The 25,015-nt window shown below is 40.8% G+C and overlaps 1 protein-coding gene across 1 annotated transcript in view; it reads right to left on the bottom strand.

The window, feature by feature from the left end:
- Positions 1 to 3,128: 3,128 nt before the first annotated feature.
- Positions 3,129 to 25,015, bottom strand: part of PLCG2 (phospholipase C gamma 2) — a 172,377-nt gene continuing 150,490 nt past the window's right edge. The window contains exons 32-33 of the mRNA XM_024124979.3: positions 7,953 to 8,137; positions 3,129 to 7,032 (exon numbers count right to left, since the gene is read on the bottom strand). Coding sequence (XP_023980747.1) covers positions 6,990 to 7,032; positions 7,953 to 8,137 — 228 coding nt within the window. The 3' untranslated portion in view covers positions 3,129 to 6,989. The remainder of the gene's footprint in view (positions 7,033 to 7,952; positions 8,138 to 25,015) is intronic.

Below are 25,015 nucleotides of genomic sequence, written 5' to 3'. Positions count from 1 at the left end.
TACAGAGCTAAAACTACATTTTCCTATCTCACTCACTGCCTTCCCTCCAACACAATCACTGTCTTGACTTTTGGATGTTCCTTTCAGTCCATTTGTATACGTTTACCTATCTATCCATATGTCTGTTACAAGCAATATATGATATTGTTTTGCATGTAGTTTTTAAAATGTGTATAAATGGTATCACTGGGTATGCATGGTTTTGCATTTCACTTTTCTCAAACTGTATTGTTTAAATGTATCCATGTTGTGTATATGTGCTGAGCTCCATTCCATTCCACCTCCCTATACTATTCCATCTTTCCAATAGCCTGCATTTTCCTGCATGTCCTCCTACTAATTTGTGTTGTTCCATTGTTTTTTCCTCCGCTATCTTTGTGTGTATGTAGCTCCCTCCACTCAAATTATAGTTGTGAGATCCATCCATGCTGTTACAGCTCAGTGATTTGTGGTTGCTGTATTTGCTCCATTGTGTAAAGACACACAGTTTAACAGTTGTGCAGTAGACGGACAGTAGAACTCTTTCAGGTTTTGCCTAGTGTGAATCACAGTACTACAGTCTTATACATGTCTTTTGGAGGCACAGGTATGCACTTCTAGTAGGTATACAGTTGTCCCTCAGTATCTGTGGAGGAGCGGCTTTAGGACCTGCTGTGTTACAGTACTCCCAGGACGCTTAAGTCTCACAGTCGGCCCGCCTTATCCGTGGATTCGGCTCCTGCAGATTCAGCCAGTGTGGATTGGAAACATAGTACATTATCTGAAGTTCTGTTGAATCCACGGATGCGGAACCCGCAGATACCGAGGGCCAACTGTATTTAGGAGTGGAATTGCTGGTCGTAGGGTATGCATGTGGTTACCTTCGGTAGAGAGAGTGAAAAGTCTTTACAATGTAGTTTGCTACCAATTTACAGAACAACCAGTTGCCCTACATTCTTGCTAGCAACTGATAGTACTGTTAGGCTTTTCAGTTTTTGCCACTCCAGTAAGCAGTTAGTGGTATCTTATTGTCTTAATTTGCATTTTCTCTTACAGATAATGAGTAAGCATCTTTTCATTTGCCTATCAGCCATTTGGATGTACTCTTGTGAAGTGCTTATTTATGAAATACACCTTTCCCTAATGGATTATCTTATTGACTTAGAGGGATGGAGTCACATTTTGACTGAGGTTCTTTGTCAGATAGATTGTTGCAAATGTCTTCTTCCACCCTGTTGCTTGCCTTTCCATTCTACTAATTATATGTTCTGATAAACAGCAGTTCTGAGCTCTAGCAGAGTCTAATTTTGTCTTCCTTCAGGGGTAGTGCTTTTGGTGTTCTGCTGAAACAACTTCTCTCTACTCTAAGATTGTGAATGACTTCTGGAACTGTTACTGTTTTATCTTCTCCATTTTGATTTGTAATCTGAGCTTGATTTTTTTTTTTCTTTTGGCTGCATTGGGTCTTCATTGCTAAGCGTGGGCTTTCTCCAGTTGCAGCGAGCGGGGGCTACTCTTTGTTGTGGTGCCTAGGCTTCTCATTGCGGTGGCTTCTCTTGTTGCAGAGCACGGGGTCTAGGCGTGCGGGCTCAGTAGTTGCAGCACGCGGGCTCTAGAGCGCAGGCTCAGTAGTTGTGGCGCACGGGCTTAGTTGCTCCGCGGCATGTGGGATCTTCCCGGACCAGGGATGGAACCCGTGTCCCCTGCCTTGGCAGGCGGATTCTTAACCACTGTGCCACCAGGGAAGCCCTAACTGGGCTTGATTTTTGTGTGGTGTAAGTAGGGGTCAGATTTCATGTCTATTGGTGATGCTAAAATGAATTTGCCTAATAGATATAAATAAATAAATGGCAACAACTGTGAGTACTGACTCACAGCCAACGATCAATTGAGTTTCCACTGGACACAATCTGCACTTCTAGGAGCAAGAATCGTCTGAATTACTCACAGTGGAAGGTGTAGAATCAGATCATCAGGAGAGCTGGTAGCCTAAACATGTATTGTTCTTTGAATTCTCCTTTGAACCAGTTGTAACATTTTCTTGGTTCCTTTGTTAATAAAGGAGTTAAATAAATTTTTGGACATGTGTTCAATTTTGTATCTTTATGAGAGTTATGATTTTATCCACTTTTTAAAAATGAACTTTTAGCAGTTCTAATTCCTTTGCTTTTTACTCCTCCCTGTTTACCTTCAAGTGCAAGGGTTCGTCACACAAGTTTTTGGACCAGGGTGACTCGTCCAGTCATCAGTAGATTAGGGCTGGGGATAAAACAGTTGGAAGATACACAGTGTGGCTTCCTGCACACGGGACTTGATGACAAGAAAATACAATGGCTGACAGCTCTCCTGTGCCCTATCACTTAGTCAAGAAATACAGGTGTTTTTAGTAACATTGCCCCTCTAGCACAGAGCATTCTTCCAAAGACTGACAAATTGCAGAGTGGTCACGTGTTAGTTTTAGAAACTTGGGTTTCTACATAGAGTGAGCTTTTGCTGAAAGTAAGACCAGTAACCTAGAGAAAAGAGTAAAGGATAGAAAAACAGATTGTTTAAAGAGAATTGTAACGGTACCTATCTTGTGACTGACCTATTGTTTTTAGGAGAACAAAAAAAGTGAATAGCATTTAAAAACAATAACAACAAAATGCTTCTGGGTAGATTGCTGTATTCAATGAGACCAAATTTTATTTTTTAAAAGTGTGACACAGCCGTTAAATTTTCACGTTAACAACAGCCAACATTTGTGTAACTCATTCACACGATCTTCTATGTACACACAAGCACACACTACATAAAAAATAAATTAAGCTTTAATAATGAAACACATTTACAAATGCATCTTCTTAAAGCCTATCAAAAAGTAAGAAATCTGGACATTTCTGAGACAGGATCACTGTAGAAGCTGGCTCTTCAAGAAGAAAACATTTTGAGAATGAAAAGCCTGAGACATATCACTGAGTATTCTTCAAATGCCAGTTTTGTAATTCTGCATATTTCTTAATCTAATTATTAGCTTTCTCTTGGCGAGAATATAGCTTTTAGGGTTGTCTCCAAAAAGTCAGATGTCACCCTAAGTAGAAAGTTCAGCTACATTCCTTCTGAAAATTAAAAGAAGTAGAGCCCCTTTTAGGCATCCTTCTTATTTCCAAATACGACTCATTCTTAGTGGCCCTAGATCAGCGACTGTAAAATGTTATGTTCAGAGACCTCAGAAGTGAATTTTGAAAACCGGTGTTTGCCCTTACACATTTCTAAATTGATGTCTAAAATTTTTCATCCTAAATAGCTGCAAAGGATCAAACTGCCGGCACGTTGTAGATGCTGCAAAATGGTTACATTCCCCTTTACATTTAGCCAAGAGGCTCTAAGCACACAATAGGTGGTAGCCACTACCATCCTTTCAAAAAATTAAACAAGGCAATTTTTTAATGGTAGGAAATGCTACAGTTTTCTTTTTTACTCACTGAATTTGTATTTTTATTCCACTTCCCCCTCAAAATTTTAGCCCAGTTATTCTTGGCTTTTATGTTGTTTAGTTGCATTTCTGTAACAAAATTACATATCCTGTCATCATAAGGCTCTACATATTTTAAACTTCTTCTGGACTGAGCTTAATAAACAAATAGAGTGCACATTTTAATAAAGTACTAAATAAGCACAGTAAAATTTCATTGGCAATGTATCACTTAAGGAGCTGAAGAAGGCTTCTCCCTCCGATTATTTCATCTCTGTATAGATTAATATTATCTTTGTTAGAATTGTCTCGGTACAGTATCAATTCCATTCTCCCTTTTCAATTTTATGTATGGAAATATCGATGGTCTTTCACACAGTTAGATGGGAACAGACGGAATTATGTGACAGCAGCGTAGCTGAATTCTTCCAGCTCCTTCAGAACTACATGCTAAAATAAATACTCAGAAATCTTGGGTGTTCCTTCAATTTTGTTGAAAGCAAAGAATTGGGAACCACCAGCATTGCAGAAGGATTTGTATCCTGTTAAGAGGCTTTCACTTTCCAAACACCATATTTTGATGTTTACATCTTGAGTCATGCTCTACAGCAAGACTGACTATGGGGAAAGATGTTTTCTTCGGTAAGGAGAGAAAAGGGCGTTTTCTCAGGCAGATGAATCTTAGGAAAGAGTACAATAGGAAGGGGAGGATCTGAAAATTGACGCCCTAAAACTAACTCCTTGGAAAGGTCTGGTAGATTGCTAGGGGTAAGACTGGCCCACTTAAAAAATTATTGGCCTTGGGGGCTTCAGTTTAGTTTTTATTTAACTATGTCATAAAGCATATAAATTATTAGATTATATTGCCTTCTTAATTAATAGAGCAGCAGGTCCTCAAATGTATTCCACTGTAACTAGTCCCGTAAGATGTTTGTTGGCAAAAGGGTTCTCAGATCAAACTTGGGAAAGGGATATTCTACACCCCTCTTCACTGTGCCCATTAGAATAGCCAAGTTTTACAGTAGAGAGATTAACTTGCTATAACCTACATTTCACAAACTCAAATGATCTAACCAGCCTCCTCCATTTATATTTCCACGTAATAACGGATGTTCACCATTTCCTTTACCAATTAGAATAAAGACTGTTTTACACATAGGCCATCATGGCTTGACTCCATCAATGTTGCTGCCATTTCAGGCTGTTCCTATCAATGACGATTCTCCTTGACCTGAATCGGCTGTGCTCATTACATGGCTGTTAAACCACAATCTCAGCTAGATATTTTATACTTAGGTTATGTGGCATCTGGGCAGACTCTGATGTCATCTGTGCCCCTCACTTGCTCTGTGTCTCAACCTAGAGAATCCTGCCACCACCAAGAACCAGATTAATGTGTTACCCTATTAAGGGGAGAGTGTAGTGCCAAAGCAAATATTCTCTAATGGTGGATTCAAGTCACTGTAGCACGGAGGAGCAGGAGCCCGTTTTAGGGGAGAAGGTTCTTCCCAGCACCATTGAGAGTATAAACCCTCTCATGTGCCTGCTCTGTCTCTGCGTGAGTATGGCTCGGTATGGATTCTACAAGATAGCAGCTGAAAAGATGCTTAGCTTCTGCCTTCTGTGCTACCACTTCTTAATTGTTTTTGATACAGTAGCAGAAAATCCATTTTAAGCAGAAAGGGGATCTTGGTCTTACCTTTTGGCTTTAAAATGGAGTGAGGTGGAAGGTTTATGTCTTTTATTCATCCCTAGCTGAAAACAGGTAATGACATCAACACCTGAGCTTGTAGAGGTAATGCTGGAGCCAAAAGGGGCTTGTGGCTGGAGGTGCAATAATTAGGCTCCAGTGGCTTCCTGGCCACCAGCCAATGGGGCACTGGCTACAGAGTCTGAAAATTCCCTCCGTGCAGGGTTCAACTCAGTGCCTTTTCCATCTAACCTTTCTTGAATGTTGCTTTGAACATTTGCTACCATCGGGAATGTTCTTCCCGCAGTCGCTGGCTGCCAAATAAAGTAGCAACTCCAACTCAAGGAATAACTAAGTAATAAGAGCAGCCTGACCAAGGTGGGGCTGTTAGGTATACTCAGGCCTTCATGGAAGATAAAACGCATTTCTTTTAGAAGCACATGGATAGGTTCCATGAGACCGGTAACCATGGCTTTTTTTTTTTTTTCTTTCCTTAATTTTTTTAAGACCTGGAACCCCCAGACTTTGGCATAGTGCTTGGGGTATGGAAGAACTTGATAAACTTGCGTGGAATGGAGGGGTGGGGTCTTTTGATGAGACAGAGCATGGCTGCCTTTAAGGTACTCTTCAGCTAATTCGTGCACGCTAAACCCAGGCTAATAAGGGGCGGGCGGAGTGGATTTCTAGGACACATTTCCATCCAAGTAAAGCCACCAGACTGACGGCTGGTTTGTGGCTCCCCAGCAGTCACTTGTTTCCCATAGTTCCCTTTTGTCTCCTAAGTTAGTTCTCAGTTCCCTCTGACCAAGCTGTGGCTCTACGGACCACTCCCCACGCACGCCCCGCACACCAGCCTTGCCTTGAAAAAGCCTTATTAAAGGATCACACTGTACACATCATTAAACTGCGTCTCAAGATGTAGAGGAGGATCATCTTGTCCTAGGTGGGCCTGCCCCTTTGTGGGTGGCCGAGTCTGAGATTTTCTGTAGTTTCCTAAGGCTTCGCTCACTGCTCCAGAAAACTGGATAATCCAGAGAGCCTACCCTGTCACCCCATTTAAGCAGTGAGTGACCGCTTGCCTGTGGACAGCTGCAGACCCGAAGCTTCCCCGTGGCTATGCAGCCAGCTCTTAAGTGGACGGAGCAGGGGTGAGTGAGCAGCTGGCCGAGGCTTCAGGGGCTCTGATCAGCTCTGTAAATCGAGGAGGCCCCAAGATTTCCACCCTCGACCCCCACCGCCCCAGTCACGAAGCAAGTCTCTGTCTTAATGGATGGGCTCCACCTCCAGCCCCCTGTCATGTATGGCAGCAGGTCGGTTCAGCCTGCTGGTGGTAGTTAAAAGTGCTTTGACCTGGGGCAGGGCAAGGGCTCCTCTCCGGGCCCTGGTACATTCTGATGGCCTTAAGTGTGAAATCGTTTGCCTTTTAGGTCAAATCCTTTCCAGAATCTAATGAATTAGTTCTTTAGAGATGGGGCTCATCTTCTGCGGAAGTCAATTACCTGGGTCTTTAGGGGCCAGAGAAGGAATCCTGCGAACTCTACAGGTCGTGCACAGAAGCTTTAACTGATCAAGAGTTTTCATTGCTTTTATTCAGCGAGCTTTGGAACACGAGAGGCCAAATGTGAGCAGGTTTTGGGGGTCCTCTATAGAGACTCTAAGTTAAGAAATTGTCCAAGATGAAAAAGTTACCAGGAAATTACCCCAACTCATGCCACTTGGGTCGACTTCAGAAACGTCATCTAGCTGACAGGCTCGAGGAGAGGATGACCTCACACGCGAGCATGTTCCCAGGGTCCGAAGAGAGCACACAGTCCTACATGCAAACGCACGCGCACACACGGCACCTTTACACATGGAGCCCGGCTTCTATGAGTAAAACTTGCTGTTGCTGACTCTCTTCTCTCTTAACCTGAAATGAAACAGATTTCACCGTCAGCCATTAGTCTAGGACATGGGCCACGTGCTGAACTCTGACATCTCTCTGTCCACACGTTTGCAGGATCGTCGGGACTGGAGGGTACAGGGCACAGTTGGAGAAGTGAGTCCCTGGCAAAGACACACAGCTTCCGGGGATCTGTGTCCTCACTGGTCATTGTCCTGGGGTCACCGCTACTGTGTAGCTGTGGTCAAGATGAAATGAAAATAACATGGGTACGGAGTCTCCATGCTGTTTGCAACGGAGGTTGCTACTGGCATTTTCTTCCCCATAGTCGTTGGTGGAGCAGGACTATCCGGCATAGGTGGCTCTCCCTCCTTACACGGCCGCAGCACAACTCAAAGCATCCCTTGTTGCGGAGGGGGAGGGATTCTGTTTCGATTTAGGAACCACCGGACTAGCCCATGCTTGCGAAGTCTAGAAGCGTTCCTTAAACAGTAGTGGTGGGCTTCCCTGGTGGCGCAGCGGTTGAGCGTCCGCCTGCCGATGCGGGGGACGCGGGTTCGCGCCCCGGTCCGGGAAGATCCCACGTGCCGCGGAGCGGCTGGGCCCGTGAGCCGTGGCCGCTGCGCCTGCGCGTCCGGGGCGTGTGCTCCGCAACGGGAGAGGCCACAGCGGCGAGAGGCCCGCGTACCGCAAAAACAAACAAACAAAACAGTAGAGGTCATGGCTTATTTGCCCTCTGATACTCAAGTGTCCCTCTCATGAGGACCGTTCAGCTTAGGGAAGGTGCAGATGCTTAAGCTCTAACTGTAAGTAACTGATGGAGCAAAGACAAGGAGAGTCAAGGGTATCAGGATTTCTAAAGATGGCGGCTCTGCCGCAGCCCTGGCCCCGGGGCCCCACATCCCAGTGGCTACAGGGTCTGCGGGGTGGGGGTGGGGCTGACCCACCTGCGGTTGCACTTCTCCTGGTACAGCTGCAGCTGGTTCTCGTTGACGTTGAACTCTCTGACCAGGGCGTCCCGGTTGGCGTTGCGCAGGTTCTGGTGTGTGTCGTACAGAAAGAGCTGGTTGTTCAGCTCTTCTTGCCGCCTCCGCAGCTGGCGGCAGGAGGAGTAAAGCTCCTCTTCGCTCTCCTGGAGGACAGAAGTGAGAACAGCCATGTGGGGGCGCTGTCTTCCAAACCACGATGTGGGGCATGGCACCTGGGGGGCGTGAGGGAAGGGAGCCCAGGGCAGACCTGCCATCTGCAGGGACCTTCCCAGAAAATCTAGGGCCTCTTTTAACCCAAGGTAAACTTGCAGTCCTTTACTCCACGGGAAGCAAGCAGTTTAGAAACTCTGGTTCTCGAGGAGGGGGAGCTTTATTGTGAAACACTGAAATAACAAACGCACTGCCCACTGATCCTGTTTCTTAATCCAATCTGTGTTTTCGTGGGTCTGTGTCACCTTCTGGCTCTCATCCAAATGCAAAGGCTCAGTGCTTATAGTGGAACACAGCAGGTGAGGCAGAGGACAGCCTGGATGGCAGGTAGATTAGTGGTGGCCTGGGGGCCGGAGTGAATGGAGACAGCTAACGAGCAGGAGTTGCTTTCTGGGGTGATGAAAATATTCTAAAACTGGTCATGATGACGGTTACACAACTCTGAATAGACTGAAAACGACGGAACTGTATACTTTTAAGTGGGCGGAACGTACGATAAACGAATTATAGCTCAATAAACTTGTCACCCCCGCTGTGGCAAAAAGAGGCAGGGAAACACAGGCTATACCCCCAGAGATGGGCTTGTCAGTCTGGCCAGTAACGACGACTCCCCTGTCACCGCCGCCCCCAGGCGTGTGACCCAAGCCAGGCAGATGGGTAGCAGCCCCGGGCCTCTGGTCAGTGCTCTTGGTAAAAAGAAAGTTTCTTTTCTTGGGGATCAGTGGAAAGAGTGATGATTGTTTCCAGTTGCTAGTGGTCCCTCTGCTATCGCGTCGAGAAAGAGAGGGAAACAGAGCCACCGGGAGAACACCTGGATCCAGCCATGACTGTAAGGAGCCCTACTCCTAACCCTGCAGTTGTCCGAGCCAAAATATTCCCCCCCGTTATGCTAAGGGAAAAAAAAAAATCTTATCGGGTAAGGTGTTTGTATTTCAGCATGGGAGGACAAGGGTGTGTTGCCTCACTGATGTTTTTAAAAGGTCTCTGTCTATTGTGCAAAGGATGGCTACTCAGGGGGTGGGTCTAGTGGCTGTTACCAGTGGCGCAGTGGGTCAAGTGAGAGACTCCAGCGCTACAAAAACGGGCATCCATATACACAAGTGGGCTTCTTTTGTCGTTTATTTTTATAAAACGCGGCTCAGACCACAGCTGGGTCTGAAATTTTTTTCTCACCTTAACGACCTAACAAACCATCATGGATATCCCCGGGATAACAGGTAGAACTCTGACTTTGGAGAGTGGGGATAGAGATGGTAAAGGTTATCCTGGCCACTGGCAAAGTGCCGAGGAGTAAAACGATGATTGGCTTTGCACAAGGAGTGGAGGTAAAATGGGTAGCCCTTGGTAACTGATTCAACGTACTGAGTGAGGCCCTGGGAAGGGTCCATAGTGACTTCCCTTAAACGTTTATCCTTCCTCAAGGAGACCAGCTTTCCTTCCTATTAAAACTAAAGCAAAACAAAACGAAAGCCACATTGAAGTCTTAACACTGTACTACAAATGGTCTCTTTTCACCTGCTCTCCGCCTAGAAGAAAACAACTTATGTTGCTTTTGTATATGTAATGATGAGTAGCACTGATGTATATACACTACCAAAGGTAGAAGAGATAGCTAGTGGGAAGCAGCCGCATAGCACGGGGAGATCAGCTCCGTGCTTTGTGACCACCTAGAGGGGTGGGATAGGGAGGGGGGGAGGGAGGGAGATGCAAGAGGGGGAGGACATATGGGGCTATATGTATACATACAGCTGATTCACTTTGTTATACTGCAGAAACTAACATTGTAAAGCAATTATATTCCAATAAAGATGTAAAAAAAAAAATACACCTTTTCCACTAATGCTTTTAAAATTGCAGGCCTTTGTCTCCTTTTCTGAATCCCAGATCAGCTCGGTGCTTTGTGACCACCTAGAGGGGTGGGATAGGGAGGGGGGGAGGGAGGGAGATGCAAGAGGGGGAGGACATATGGGGCTATATGTATACATACAGCTGATTCACTTTGTTATACTGCAGAAACTAACATTGTAAAGCAATTATATTCCAATAAAGATGTAAAAAAAAAAATACACCTTTTCCACTAATGCTTTTAAAATTGCAGGCCTTTGTCTCCTTTTCTGAATCCCAAAGCATCTACAGCTGGGATATAATTTAGTCCTATGACATACAACATACATTCAGAAAAGTACATAAAACATATATACAGTTTAGTGAATAACTATAAAGCAAACAGCTATGGAGACACCAGCAAGTCAAGAAACAGAGCATGGTCTACTCTATGTACCCCTCCCAATCAAGACTCCCTCCTTCCCTCTTAGAATTTTGTGATAATTATTTCCTGGCTTTCTTTTGAGTCTGAGTTGTCACAAAAATTTAGTTTTTCCTTTCCAAGTCAATGGTTATTTCTATTTTCTAATACATGTCTCTTACCAATTTTTCTCACCATTGCTTCTTGCATTACATTCCTTCTTGCTTAGCATGGTCATTCTTTTGGCAAAGCTTATTAGCACTAAATTATCTGTCTTTGCATTTCTGAAAACACCTTCATGTTGCCTTCACTCTTGAATGGTAGCTCTTAGGATGTAGAATATCTAGACCCACAGCTGTGTGTCTAAGGCATTTTGAAGGTATCCCTTAGTCTTTAGGCTGCTGTTGCTATACATGGAAGCACTGCTGTTAAGTGTCAGTCGTCTGTAGTTAATCTGTCTTTCCTTCTTTTATAATTTTCTCTTTACCCTGTATTCTGCCATTTCAGTAGAATATGCCTGTATGTGGGTCTCTATATTGCTCTGTTTAGAGTTGGAGGATGCTTGTCTCTTCAGTGCTGGAACATTCTCAGCCATGGTTATTCCAATGTTGGAGCTTCTCATTTTACGCTTTTTTTTGTTGTTGCCCTTTTAGTATTTTTACCTTGTCTTGCTGTATTAAAGCAAATTCCCCAAACACAATCTTCAGATTTATTAATTCTTTCCTTAACTGTACCCATTCTGTAATTTCCTACTTATTGATCTTTAGAAACTTTTTTCAGGACTTTTCGATTCGTCTTTCCAGGGATTTCTTGATTGGTCCTTTCATTCCTACCTTTTCTGATTAATTTTAAGAAGGGTGGTTCTTTTTAAAATCCATGCATCCACTGGGTTCCCTTTTAAATTTTTTTTTAATTTCAAAGTTATTTTCAGATTCACTGGAGTCAATTCTCTTGCTTTTGTGCTTGTTAGCTATATTCGCATTATTTTTCTTGAGTGTTAAAATTTTACTGTGCAAGCTCATCTGGAATGGGAAGTTTCTTTCCTCCCTCAGTCTATACACGGGCATCTGGTTTTCTGAATGCTCTAAATGGGGGACTCCCAAGGGCAGGGCCAGCAGTGTTACAGTGATAGTCTGGGGCTCTAGGTTCTCAGGAATACTACTAACCCTGTCTGTGTCCTGGCTGCAGGGCTGTATCCACTTTTATCCCATCCCCTCAAGCAAGCAGCTGACCGCTGGCCTAAGTCCTGGGCACCTGCGAAATCTCTTTTTATGAAGGGTGTTTCAGAAGAGTGAAGCCCACTGGCCCCAGGCCATGTATCTGTGTACAGCCTTTGTACAGTCCCATTTGTATTAGCACACAAAAATGAAATACATAAATTATGTATCCAAACACAAGGAGTAATAAAAAGAACAAAAGGCTAAGGAGAGACTGAATCAGTGAAGATAAATTTAGAAATGGCTGAATTGGTAAACCCAAATACAAAATAAATGCAAGAGCGAGGTCGTTTTGTGGGAAGAACACAAACACAGAGTCAATGAAGTAGATAATCCGTTATCTAAACTAATCTAGGAAGGTATGGAAGGCCAGTTAGCCAAATAAAAGATAATAGGTATAGAACTACACATAAGAAGATGTGGAAGGAATGTATGAAACGGAAAACCAAGTGATGATGAAGAGAATAAATACGTGTGTGTATTTATTATAAGGCTCTTATATCTCCAATATATATTGTAGATATATACACACATATGTTCTATTACAGAAAAGTAGCCCATAAGAGAAAAATAATTGTCCTGGAAGAAAATGAGAAAATTTTTATATCAGCCCCAGAAAGCCTCACAAATGGTGTCTTTGACATCTGCTGTATGTAGGTAGCGGTTACCTCCAATTCTATTCAAAATGTGCCATAGCTCTGAGAAAGAAGGCTTCCAAGTAATTTATATGAAGCCAGCATAACAAAACCTGACCAAAAACTTCACTGAACAGCAGCGAGAAAACCCTAAATATTAACACGTACATTACAGAAGCACGTTAAACAATACAATCCTATTTTATTTCACTAAGAAAGATTCTTTTCTCCTGCTCTTAAGATGACCGTTTCGCACTTTTGCTCTCCCTAAATCTCCCCAATCTCAGCTGATGGCCTTGCTTCGTGTTTCGTGTAGATGAAATTATGGGGCGAAACTGCCCATCTCGGCTCCTGACCATATAGCCCGTGGCTTTCCTCCTGCACTTACCCTTTGTCTGTCCTGCTTCGTTTCCCTTTTTCACTAAATCATCTCCATCGGCAGTATGCAAGTACATCTTAAGAAGCTCTGCCTTCAACCCAGCAGCTAAGGACCCATCTCTCGTCACCTCCACAGCAAATGTCCTTGAATAAGTCATAGGCTCCCATCAATATATCATCTACTCCCTCTTACGTTTTACATTTTCAGTTTTTATTAATTACATATGCACAGAGTTTAAAGAGGCAAGAAGTCCTACGAGGATTATTACCAAAAAACCCAGCTGTCTCCTGGTTCACCACCCCCTGCCCCCCAAAGTCAGCAGTGGTTTCTTTTGATTATTAATTTCACAGTTAAATGATTTTGTTTTTCTAAAAAACAAAAACCAAAACAAAGCAAAACAAAAGAACCCTGCTTATTACTCCAAGTTCTTGGTTTTTCAGTTTTTAGGGATTATCTTCAGAGAGAAAAATTTGGCTGTTTTATCTTCCTCCATGGAGATAAATCCATTTTTGGTGATATCAATTTATGTTTACATCGCAATTTTATTATTATTCCCACTTTGAGCCCTTGAATCTTCTTTAATCCCTTGTTTTAGATGGATGTGTGTGTGTATAATTTAGAATTTAAAATCCTAGGGTTTCCCTGGTGGCGCAGTGGTTGCGCGTCTGCCTGCCGATGCAGGGGAACCAGGTTCGCGCCCCGGTCTGGGAGGATCCCATGAATTCTTGGAGAACACCTTTGGTAATAAGTTTTCTCTGTGACAAAACCTTCATGGAATTCTCTATCTTTACTTTTTTTCTGTTTGTTTTCTCCCCCCCACCGATGCTTTTTCCTTTTAATTTTTTTATGTTGCTATTTTCTACTTACAGAAAAGTTGCAATAAGAGTACAGCAAATTCTCATACCCGGTGCCACCCTGGTCCTCAGGGTTACCATCCTGCATAACCACAGTATAATGATCAAAACGAAGAAATTAGCTTTGGGGCAATACTGCTAACTAAAGTATTCGGTTTTCACTGGGTTTTCCATCCATGTCCTTTATCTGGTCCAAGATCCAGTGCAGGAACCCACATCACATGCAGCTGCCGTGTCTTCCAGTTTCCTGCAATCTGTGACATTTCCTCCGCCCCACCCGCCCCCCGTTTATGACCTTGACACTTTGAAAGAGTACTGGTCACTTGCTTTGTAGAACATTCTGCAGTTCAAGGCTTTGTCCGGTGTTTTCTCATGATTTGTTTGAGGTTATGCAGCTTTGGCACGAATGCCACGCCTTCTCAGGAGGTACGTGATGTCAACACATTACTGGTGGTGACACTGATCATTTTTGGTTAAGATGGTGTCTGCTGGGTTCATCCACTGTAAAGCTCCTGTTTTTCTTGCCAATTAAATTTCTTAGAGGAAGGTATCAATAGTTTGAGACTACGCAAATAGCCTGTTTCTCCTCAAACTCTGACTCACTAATTTTAGCATCCACTGGTAGATCTTTACTTTGGTGTTCCAATGGCGATTTTCTATTTCCCTCACTCCTGTATTTCTTTTCTTGAATGTTTATTTTTTTATTTTATTTTTTATGGAAGTACAGTTGATTTACAATGTTGATTTCTGCTGTACAGCAAATGACTCAGTTATACACATATATACACTTTTTAAATATTTATATATATATACACTCTTTTTTATATTAATATATTTTATATTATATTAAACATTATGGTTTATCACAGGATTTGAAAATACTTCCCTGTGCTATACAGTAGAGGATATTGTTGTTTATCCATCCTATATGTAATAGTTTGCATCTACTAACCCCAGACTCCCAGTCCATCCCTCCCCTCTGCTTTGGCAACTACAAGTCTGTTCTCTATGTCTGTGAGTCTGTTTCTGTTTCGTAGATAGGTTCATTTGTGCCGTATTTTAGATTCCACATATAAGTGATTATCATATGGTATTTGTCTTTTTCTGAGTTCCTTCACTTAGTATGATAATCTCTAGTTGCATCCATGTTGCTGCAAATGGCATTATTTCATTCTTTTTTTATGGCTGAGTAGTATTCCTCTGTATATATGTACCACATCTTCGTTATCCATTCATCTGTCGATGGACATCTAGGTTGTTTCCATGTCTTGGCTATTGTGAATAGTGCTGCTGTGATCATAAGGATGCATGTATCTTTTTGAATTATAGTTTTGTGTGGATATATGGCCAGGGGTGGGATTGCTGGATCATATGGTAGTTGTGTTTTTCGTTTTCTGAGGAACCTCCTTGCTGTTTTCCATGGCGGCTGCACCAACTTATATTTCCACCAACAGTGTAGGAGGGTTCCCCTTTCTCCACACCCTCTCCAGCACTTGTTATCTGTAGACTTTTTGATGATGGCCATTCTGACTGGTATGAGGAGGTAGCTCATTGTAGTTTTGATTTGCATTTCTCTGATAATTAGGGATATTGAGCATCTTTTCATGTGCCTGGTGGCCATCTGGATGTCTTCTTTGGAGAAGTGTCTATTTAGATCTTCTGCCCATTTTTTGATTGGGTTGTTTGTTTTCTTGTTGAGTTGTATGAGCTGTTTGTATATTTTGGAAATTAAGCCCATGTTGGTCGCATCATTTGCAAGTATTTTCTCGCATTCTGTAGGTTGTCTTCTTCTTTGCTGTGCAAAACGCTTGTAAGTTTGATTAGGTCCCATTTATTTATTTTTGTTTTTATTTCTATTGCCTTGGGAGACTGAGCTAAGAGAACATTGGTATGATTTACGTCAGAGAATGCTTTGCCTGTTATTTCTTCTAGGTCACTCCTGTATTTAACGGAATTCTTCTGGTAAGGAAAAACGATCTCTTCTCTCTCATTTAATTATTATTTTAAAATTATTTTTTATGGATGTATAGCTGATTTACAATGTTGTGTTAGTTTCAGGTTTACAGCAAAGTGATTCAGTTATACATATATATACACACACACACACATACATATTTATTTTTTCATATTCTTTTCCCATATAGGTTATTACAAAATATTGAATATAGTTCCCCGTGCCAAATAGTAGTAGGTTGTGGTCGTTTATCTATTTTATATATAGTAGTATGAATCTGTTACGTCCAATTTCCTAATTTTTTCCTCCTACCCACCTTTCCTCTTTGGTATTCATATGTTTTTCTGTATCTGTAGTCTGTTTCTGTTTTATAAATTAGTTCATTTGTATCATTTTTCAGATTCCACATATAAGGAATATAGGATACTGTTTTTCTCTGACTTAGTATGATAATCTCTAGGTCCATCCATGTTGCTGCATATGGCATTATTTCATTCTTTTTTTAAGGGCTGAGTAACGTTCATTGTTTATGTGTACCACATCTTTATCCATTCATCTGTTGATGAGTATTTCATTTGCTTCCATGTCTTGGATATTGGAATACTGCGCAACGAACAGAAGGGTGCATGTACATTTTTAAAGTATTGTTTTCTCCAGATACATGCCCAGGAGTGGGATTGCAGGATCTTACGGTAACTCTATTTTTAATTTTTTTGAGGAAACTCCATACTGTTCTCCATAGTGGCTGCACCAGTTTACATTTCCACCAGCAGTGTAGGAGGTTCCCTTTTCTCCACACCCTCTCCAGCATTTATTGTTTGTAGACTTTCTGGCCATGCTGACCCGTGTAAGGTGGTACCTCATTGTAGTCTTGATCTGCATTTCTCTAATAATGCGTGGTGCTGAGCACCTTTTCATGTGCCTATTAGCCATCTGTATGTCTTCTCTGGAGAAATGTCTGCTTAGATCTTCTGCCCATTTTTTTGGTTGGGTGGTTTGTTTTTTTGATTTTGAACTGTATGTCTCTCATTTAATTATTAAACATTCATGTGTCCATGGGTTATAATCCAATATTATTATTTTGCTGCTCAAATAGTTCCAGCTTGGGCCTTTGGGAGATTTTGATGTGTCACCATCCTTTCTTTAGCACTTCTTTATCCATTACTTACTGGAATTTGAAGATACTCCAGGCTCACTTTATATTTTATCTGTCCCTTCTCTGGAATTAAGCTCTTGTCTAAAGAGCTCTGATTTCTTTTACTGGAGAATGGTATTTAGAAAGCAAGATGTGGGCGCTTGTATGTGCTCATTGCTACTGTGGTGTCATTAGTTCTAGGCCCTCTCAGTAGACACAGCTAGGGTATGTATATATGTAGAGTAACTGATGCAAACATATATTTATTTCTGCATACCTGTGTGTGTGTGTATTTTAAGTGAGCTTACACTGATACCTCAGATTTCAATCGAACATTAACTTTGGAAGGGTTGGTGTATATTTCTCCTTGTTCAGGTGTTGCTTTATGTCTTCCAGTCTAAAAGCCCTATACCTTTCTTATTTGAATTACTCCTAACATGATGTTATAGTTTTTGTCATTATCATGAATGAGATTTCCCATCTGTCCCTGCCTCCCATCCCACATTTCCAACTGTTATTTCGAGAATAGAGAAAAGTGAGTGACTTAATAGACACATGATCAAATACACAAATCAGTCTCCTTAAAATTGGAGTCTGCTTTTTAAAGTATATAACCATAATTTGTGAGCAGATAATTTTATGGCTTTACCACACTTTATACTGACTGTTTCTTTGACTGGTTACATTTGTTGCCTCTAAAGGTATATGATTTTGCTCAGTGTCACTAACTATATCAGGGTTAAACCACCCTTGCATTATTGGACTAAACTACTTACTTGTAATATATCGTTCTTCCAGTAAGTGGCTGGAAATGACTTGCTAATTTTTTTTAGAATTTTAATCTGTATTCATAACTGGCATTTATCTACGACTGGGTGGTGATATGAAAGTTATACAGCTTCAAGACATTAACTGGAACATTTCCAGTTTTCTGTTGACTTCAGTGGATTAAAACTGGAATTGTGTTCTTTAAATCCAAACAGAACACAGCTATTAACACCATCTAGATCTGATACTTCTTTTATCTGATAGGTGTTTTATTACCCTTTAGGTGTTTTCTGTAGGACTTCGTCTCCAAGTTTTCTACTCTTTCTTGACACAATTTTAGCCCATTCTTCAAGGCAACCATTTTGCCCTAGTTTTTCAAACTTTTTAATCTTATTATTCAGGGTTCAGTCTCCTTTTCAGTATTTACTCTTGTATGCTTTTGCCCTTATTTTTTTCCTTTATTAAGCAGGCAAAGAGTTTATTTAATTGATCTTTTTAATGAATCAGCATTTGTTTTATGTTTCCTTCAGCTGGCTTTTATCTTTATTATTACTATTTTTAATTGTAAATGAATATTCAGTTTTCTGTGTAGTTTTAAGGCAAGCACTCTCCTACATATACTTATGGCATAAATGTTTTACTACTTTGGGGTAACTGACTTGATTTATTTCATCTAGGAATTCCTTATTTTCAAATAGGGAACATTTTGACCATCTTAGTATCTTTCAAATTTTATCAGGTTATAACATATTAAGGTTTTCTTTGTGATCAAGTACTCAGTCAAGTTTCTGAGAAATAGAAGAAAACAATGTACGTTATCCACGTGTAGGACATAAAGTGTATCTCTTAAATCAAACTTGTTAGTGATTAGTTTGATCATCTGTCCTTGGTGATTTTTTTGTATACTAGACATCCAGATTCTGAAAGATGTTTTCAATCAAGTAATCTTTTAGTTGTATGAACTTTTGTTTTATACATGTAGCACAGTAATGCCAGTTTCTAACTAAACATCTACGACTCTTGCATCCCTTTTGTAAACCAGACATACTGTCATTACATATCGTCCCTCTTAATGCTCTTTAGTACTTCTGATCTTGAATTCTACTGAGATATTAATTTTTCCTTCCCAATTTTTCCCAGTAACTCTTCATTACTGTTTTTTTTCTTCTAACCTTTGTTTCAGGCCTATTTCTTTTAAACATTGCACAGCTGGATTTCTTTGCTTCTTTTCTAATGGGAGAAATCAGCCCATTCACCTGATCAAATCTAAGTTATATCCATTATTATATTTTTAATTTCTTCTTCTTCTTTTATCCTTTTCTAATGTTTACTCTCTTGGTCAAGTTTCTGTTAATCTCTCCTTTTCCCCTCTGCTTTTCAATTCCTATGGTGGTTACCTTTAGTTTTTTAACATTTCCTTTGTACCTCAAACTATCAGAATTAACTCTTCCCTTGCAGGACGCTTTATTTGCCTATTGATCCCACAGGCATAAATGCTGAAACCTTTTAGGATGCCTGTATTTTACCTCTTAACTCCTGGGTTTTGCTGATATTTGATTATTTTCAGTTCTAGACTATTATGACATTGAGCTGTCTCTTGAGTGGGATACATGATATGTCTGAAATCCTGCATATCCACAAATAACATTTCTATTGCCTTGACATGGCAAGTGGGTGGCTGGGCACTGATTTCTTCTGTCTTACTTGTCTGTAGATGGCATTCTTCTGGTTTCCAGTGAGGAAGAGGACAAGTCTGATATTAGATGTATTTGGTTTTCTTTGTAGATAACTTGGTGTGTTGGGAAGTTTTCAGGGTTTTTTTATTTATCCTTAGAATTCAAAAGTTTTACTAAGATATGACTTGTGGCGTTGGGTGTGCATTTTACTCTTCCCTTCAGGAACCAAGCGAGTCATCTCAAGTAGCAAATCAGAGCAAATTCCCACTCGTAACTGCTTCATTAGTAGCTCCCCACCCTTCCGTTCCATTTTGTCCTTCGGGGACATGCTTGCATGCTTGGCTCAAGGGACAGATGCCCATGACCTATCTTTTCCTTTATGATTTCTATCTCATGGTGGTATTGCTCTGGATTTTGAGACATTTCTTCCACATTGCCTTTTTTTAAAAATATCTTTACTGGAGTATAATTGCTTTAAAATGGTGTGTTACTTTCTGCTTTATAAGAAAGTGAGATCAGCTATATGTATACATATATCCCCATATCCCCTCCCTCTTGCATCTCCCTCCCACCCTCCCTATCCCACCCCTCTAGGTGGTCACAAAGCACTGAGCTGATCTCCCTGTGCTACGCGGCTGCTTCCTACTAGCCATCTATTTTGCATTTGGTAGTATATATAAGTCTGTGCCACTCTCTCACTTCGTCCCGGCTTCCCCTTCCCCCTCCCCGTGTCCTCAAGTCCATTCTCTACGTCTGTGTCTTTATTCCTGTCCTGCCCCTAGGTTCTTCAGAACCGTTTTTTTCTTTCTTTAAGATTCCATATATATGTGTTAGCATATGGTATTTGTTTTTCTCTTTCTGACTCACTTCACTCTGTATGACAGTCTCTAGGTCCATCCACCTCCCTACAAAATAACTCAATTTCGTTTCTTTTTATGGCTAAGTAATATTCCATTGTTTATATGTGCCACATCTTCTTTATCCATTCATCTGTTGATGGACACTTAGGTTGCTTCCATGTCTTGGCTATTGTAAACAGAGCTGCACTGAACATTGTGGTAGATGACTCCTTTTGAATTATGGTTTTCTCAATTATGGTTTTCTCAGGGTATATGTCCAATAGTGGGATTGCTGGGTCGTATGATAGTTCTATTTTTAGTTTTTTAAGGAACCTCCATACTGTTCTCCATAGTGGCTGTATCAATGTACATTCCTACCAACGGTGCAAGAGGGTTCCCTTTTCTCCACACCCTCGCCAGCATTTCTTGTTTGTAGATTTTTTGATGATGGCCATTCTGACTGGTGTGAGGTGATACCTCATTGTAGTTTTGATTTGCATTTCTCTAATGGTCAGTGATGTTGAGCATCCTTTCATGTGTTTGTTGGCAATCTGCATATCTTTTTTGGAGAAATGTCTCTTTAGGCTGCTCATTTTTGGATTGGGTTGTTTGTTTTTTTTGATATTGAGCTGCATGACCTGCTTGTATATTTTGGAGATTAACCTTTCTCAGTTGCTTAATTTGCAAATATTTTCTCCCACTCTGAGGGTTGTCTTTTCATCTCGTTTATGTTTTCCTTTGCTGTGCGAAAGCATTTAAGTTACATTAGGTCTCGTTTGTTTCTTTGTTTGTTTTTATTTACATTTCTCTAGGAGGTGGGTCAGAAAGGATCTTGCTGTGATTTCATACAGTGTTCTGCCTATGAGTGCTCTTTCCTCTAAGAGTTTTAGAGTGTCTGGCCTTACATTTAGGTCTTTAATCCATTTTGAGTTTATTTCTGTATACGGTGTTTGTTAGGGAGTGTTCTAGAACAATTTCATACTTTTACATGTAGTTGCCCAGTTTTCCCGGCACCACTTACTGAAGAGGCTGTCTTTTCTCCACTGTATATTCTTGCCTCCTTTATCAAAAATAAGGTGACCCTATGTGCATGGGTTTATCTCTGGGCTTTCTATCCTCATCCACTGATCTCTAGTTCTGTTTTTGTGCCAGTACCATACTGTCTTAATTACTGTAGCTTTGTAGTATAGTCTGAATTCAGGGAGCCTGATTCCTCCAGCTCCATTTTTCTTTCTCAAGATCGCTTTGGCTATTTGGGGTCTTTTGTGTTTCCATACACATTGTGCAATTTTTTTGTTCTAGTTCTGTGAAAAATGCCAGTGATAGTGATAGAGATTGCATTGAATCTGTAGATTGCTTTGGGTAGTAGAGTCATTTTCACAATGTTGATTCTTCCAATCCAAGAACATGGTATATGTCTCCATCTGTTTGTATCATCTTTAATTTCTTTTATCAGTGTCTTAGAGGTTTATTGCATGCAGGGGTTTTGTCTCCTTAGGTAGGTTTATTCCTAGGTATTTTATTCTTTTTTTGATTACCTCTAGTCGTTTTCTGGTAGCATCTTTAGGATTCTCTGTGTCTAGTATCATGTCATCTGCAAACAGCAACAGCTTTACTACTTCTTTTCCGATTTGGATTCCTTTTATTTCTTTTTCTTCTCTGACTGCTGTGGCAAAAAGTTCCAAAACTTTGTTGAATAAGAGTGGTGAGAGTGGGCAACCTTGTCTTGTTCCTGATCTCCGTGGAAATGGTTTCAGTTTTTCCCCATCGAGGATGATGTTGGCTGTGGGTTTGTCATATATGGCCTTTATTATGTTGAGGTTAGTTCCCTCTGCGCCTACTCTCTGGAGGGTTTTTATCACAAATGGGTGTTGAATTTTGTCAAAAGCTTTTTCTGCATCTATTGAGATGATCATATGGTTCTTCTCCTTCAGTTTGTTAATATGGTTTATCACATGGAGTGATTTGCGTATATTGAAGAATCCTTGCATTCCTGGGCTAAACCCCACTTGGTCATGCTGTATGATCCTTTTAATGTGCTGTTGGATTCTGTTTGCTAGTGTTTTGTTGAGGATTTTTGCACCTATGTTCATCAGTGATATTGGCCTGTAGTTTTCTTTCTTTGTGACCTCTTTGTCTGGTTTTGCTGTCAGGGTGATGGTGGCCTCGTAGAATGAGTTGGGGAGTGTTCCTCCCTCTGCTATCTTTTGGAAGAGTTTGAGAAGGATAGGTGTTAGCTCTTCTCTAAATGTTTCGTGGAATTTGCCTGTGAGGCCATCTGGTCCTGGGCTTTTGTTTGTTGGAAGATTTTTCATCACAGTCTCAGTGTCAGTGCTTGTGAGTGGTCTGTTTATATTTTCTGTTTCTTCCTGGTTCAGAGTCAGAAGGTTGTGCTTTTCTAAGAATTTGTCCATTTCTTCCAGGTTGTCCGTTTTATTGGCATAGAGTTGCTTGTAGTAATCTGTCATGATCCTTTGTATTTCTGCAGTGTCAGTTGTTACTTCTCCTTTTTCTTTTCTAATTCTATTGATTTGAGTCTTTTCCCTTTTTTTCTTGATGAGTGTGACTAATGGTTTATCAATTTTGTTTATCTTCTCAAAGAACCAGCTTTTAGTTTTACTGATCTTTGCTATCGTTTCCTTCATTTCTTTTTCATTTATTTCTGATCTGATCTTTATGATTTCTTTCCTTCTGCTGACTTCGGGGTTTTTGTGTTCTTCTCTCTCTGATTGCTTTAGGTATAAGGTTAGGTTGTTTATTTGAGATGTTTCCTGTTTCTTGAGGTAGGATTGTATTGCTCTAAACTTTCTGATTAGAACTGCTTTTGCTGCATCCTATAGGTTTTGGCTTGTCGTGTTTTCATTGTCATTTGTTTCTAGGTTTTTTAAAATTTCCTCTTTGATTTCTTCAGTGATCTCTTGGTTATTAAGTAGTGTGTTGTTTAGCCTCTATGTGTTTTTATTTTTTACAGATTTTTTTCCTGTAATCGATATCTAGTCTCATAGCATTGCTGTCAGAAAAGATACTCGATAGGATTTCCATTTTCTTAAGTTTACTAAGGCTTGATTTGTGACCCAAGATATGATCTCTCCTGGAGAATGTTCCATGAGCACTTGAGAAGAAAGTGTATTCTGTTGTTTTTGGATGGAATGTCCTATAAATATCAATTAATTCCATCTTGTTTAATGTATCATTTAAAGCTTGCGTTTCCTTATTTATTTTCATCTTGGATGATCTGTCCATTGGTCAGAGTGGGGTGTTGAAGTCCCCTATTATGATTGTGTTACTGTCGATTCCCCTTTTATGGCTGTTAGCATTTGCCTTTTGTATTGAGGTGCTTCTTTGTTGGGTGCATAAATATGTATCATTGTTACATCTTCTTCTGGATTGAACCCTTGATCATTATGCAGTGTCCTTCTTTGTCTCTTGTAATAGTCTTTATGTTAAAGTCTATTTTGTCTGATATGAGAATTGCTACTCCAGCTTTCTTTTGATTTCCATTTGCATGGAATATCTTTTTCCGTCCCCTCACTTTCAGTCTGTATGTGTCCCTAGGTCTGAAGTGGGTCTCTTGTAGACAGCACATATACGGGTCCTGTATCCATTCAGCCAGTCGGTGTCTTTTGGTGGGAGCATTTAATCCATTTCCATTTAAGGTAGTTATCGATATGTATGTTCCTATTACCATTTTCTTAATTGATCTGGGTTTCTTATTGGAGGTCTTTTCCTTCTCTTGTGTTTCCTGTCTGGAGAAGTTCTTCGGCATTTGTTGTAAAGCTGGTTGGGTGGTGCTGAATTCTCTCAGCTTTGGCTCGTCTGTAAAGGTTTTAATTTCTCCATCGAATCTGAATGAGATCCTTGCTGGGTAGAGTAATCTTGGTTGTAGGTTTTTCCCTTTCATCACTTTGAATATGTCCTGCCACTCCCTCTGGCTTGCAGACTTTCTGCGGAAAGATCCGCTGTTAACCTTATGGGGATTCCTTTGTATGTTATTTGTTGTTTTTCCCTTGCTGCTTTTAATATTTTTTCTTTGTATTTTATTAGATAGTTTGATTAGTATGTGTCTTGGTGTGTTTCTCCTTGGATTTATCCTGGATGGGACTCTCTGCGCTTCCTGGAGTTGATTATTTCCTTTCCAGTATTAGGGAAGTTTTCAACTATAATCTCTTCAAATATTTTCTCCGACCCTTTCTTTTTCACTTCTTCTTCTGGGACCCCTATAATTCGAATGTTGGTGCCATTTATGTTGTCCCAGAAGTCTCTGAGACTGTCCTCAATTCTTTTCATTCTGTTTTCTTTATTCTGCTCTGCAGTAGCTATTGCCACTATTTTATCTTCCAGGTCACTTATCCGTTCTTCTGCCTCAGTTATTCTGCTATTGATTCCTTCTAGAGAACTTTTAATTTCATTTATTGTGTTAGTCATCCTTTGTTTGCTCTTTAGTTCTTCTAGGTCCTTGTTAACCGTTTCTTGTATTTTCTCCATTCTATATCCAAGATTTTGAATCATCTTTACTATCATTACTCTGAATTCTTTTTCAGGTAGACTGCCTATTTCCTCTTCATTTGTTTGTTCTGGTGTACGAGGCTGGATCTTTCTGGTGGGCAGGACCACGTCCAGTAGTGGGTTTGGGGGTGTCTGTGACCTTATTATGATTTTAGGCCACCTCTCTGCTAATGGGTGGGGTTGTGTTCCTGTCTTGCTAGTTGTTTGGCACAGGGTGTCCAGCACTGTAGCTTGCTGGTCATTGAGTGGAGCTGGGTCTGTGTGTTGAGATGGAGTCCTCTGGGAGAGCTTTTGTTGTTTGACATTACGTGGACCGGGGACATCTCTGGTTGACCAATGTCCTGAACTCAGCTCTCCCACCTCAGAGGCACAGGCCTGACACCCGGCCGGTGCAACAAGACCCTGTCAGCCACATGGCTCAGAAGGAAAGGGAGGAGAAAAAAGAAAGACAAAAATAATAAAACAGTTATTAAAAATAAAAAAAATTAAGTCATAAAGAAAAGAAAGATGAGAGCAACCAAACCAATAAACAAATCCACCAATGATAACAAGCACTAAAAACTATACTTAAAAAAAAAAAAAAAAGAACCCTTGGACAAATGG

Source organism: Physeter macrocephalus, chromosome 17, assembly GCF_002837175.3.
Source record: "Physeter macrocephalus isolate SW-GA chromosome 17, ASM283717v5, whole genome shotgun sequence".
Classification (NCBI taxonomy): domain Eukaryota; kingdom Metazoa; phylum Chordata; class Mammalia; order Artiodactyla; family Physeteridae; genus Physeter; species Physeter macrocephalus.
This window is presented reverse-complemented; position numbering and strand designations above follow the sequence as displayed.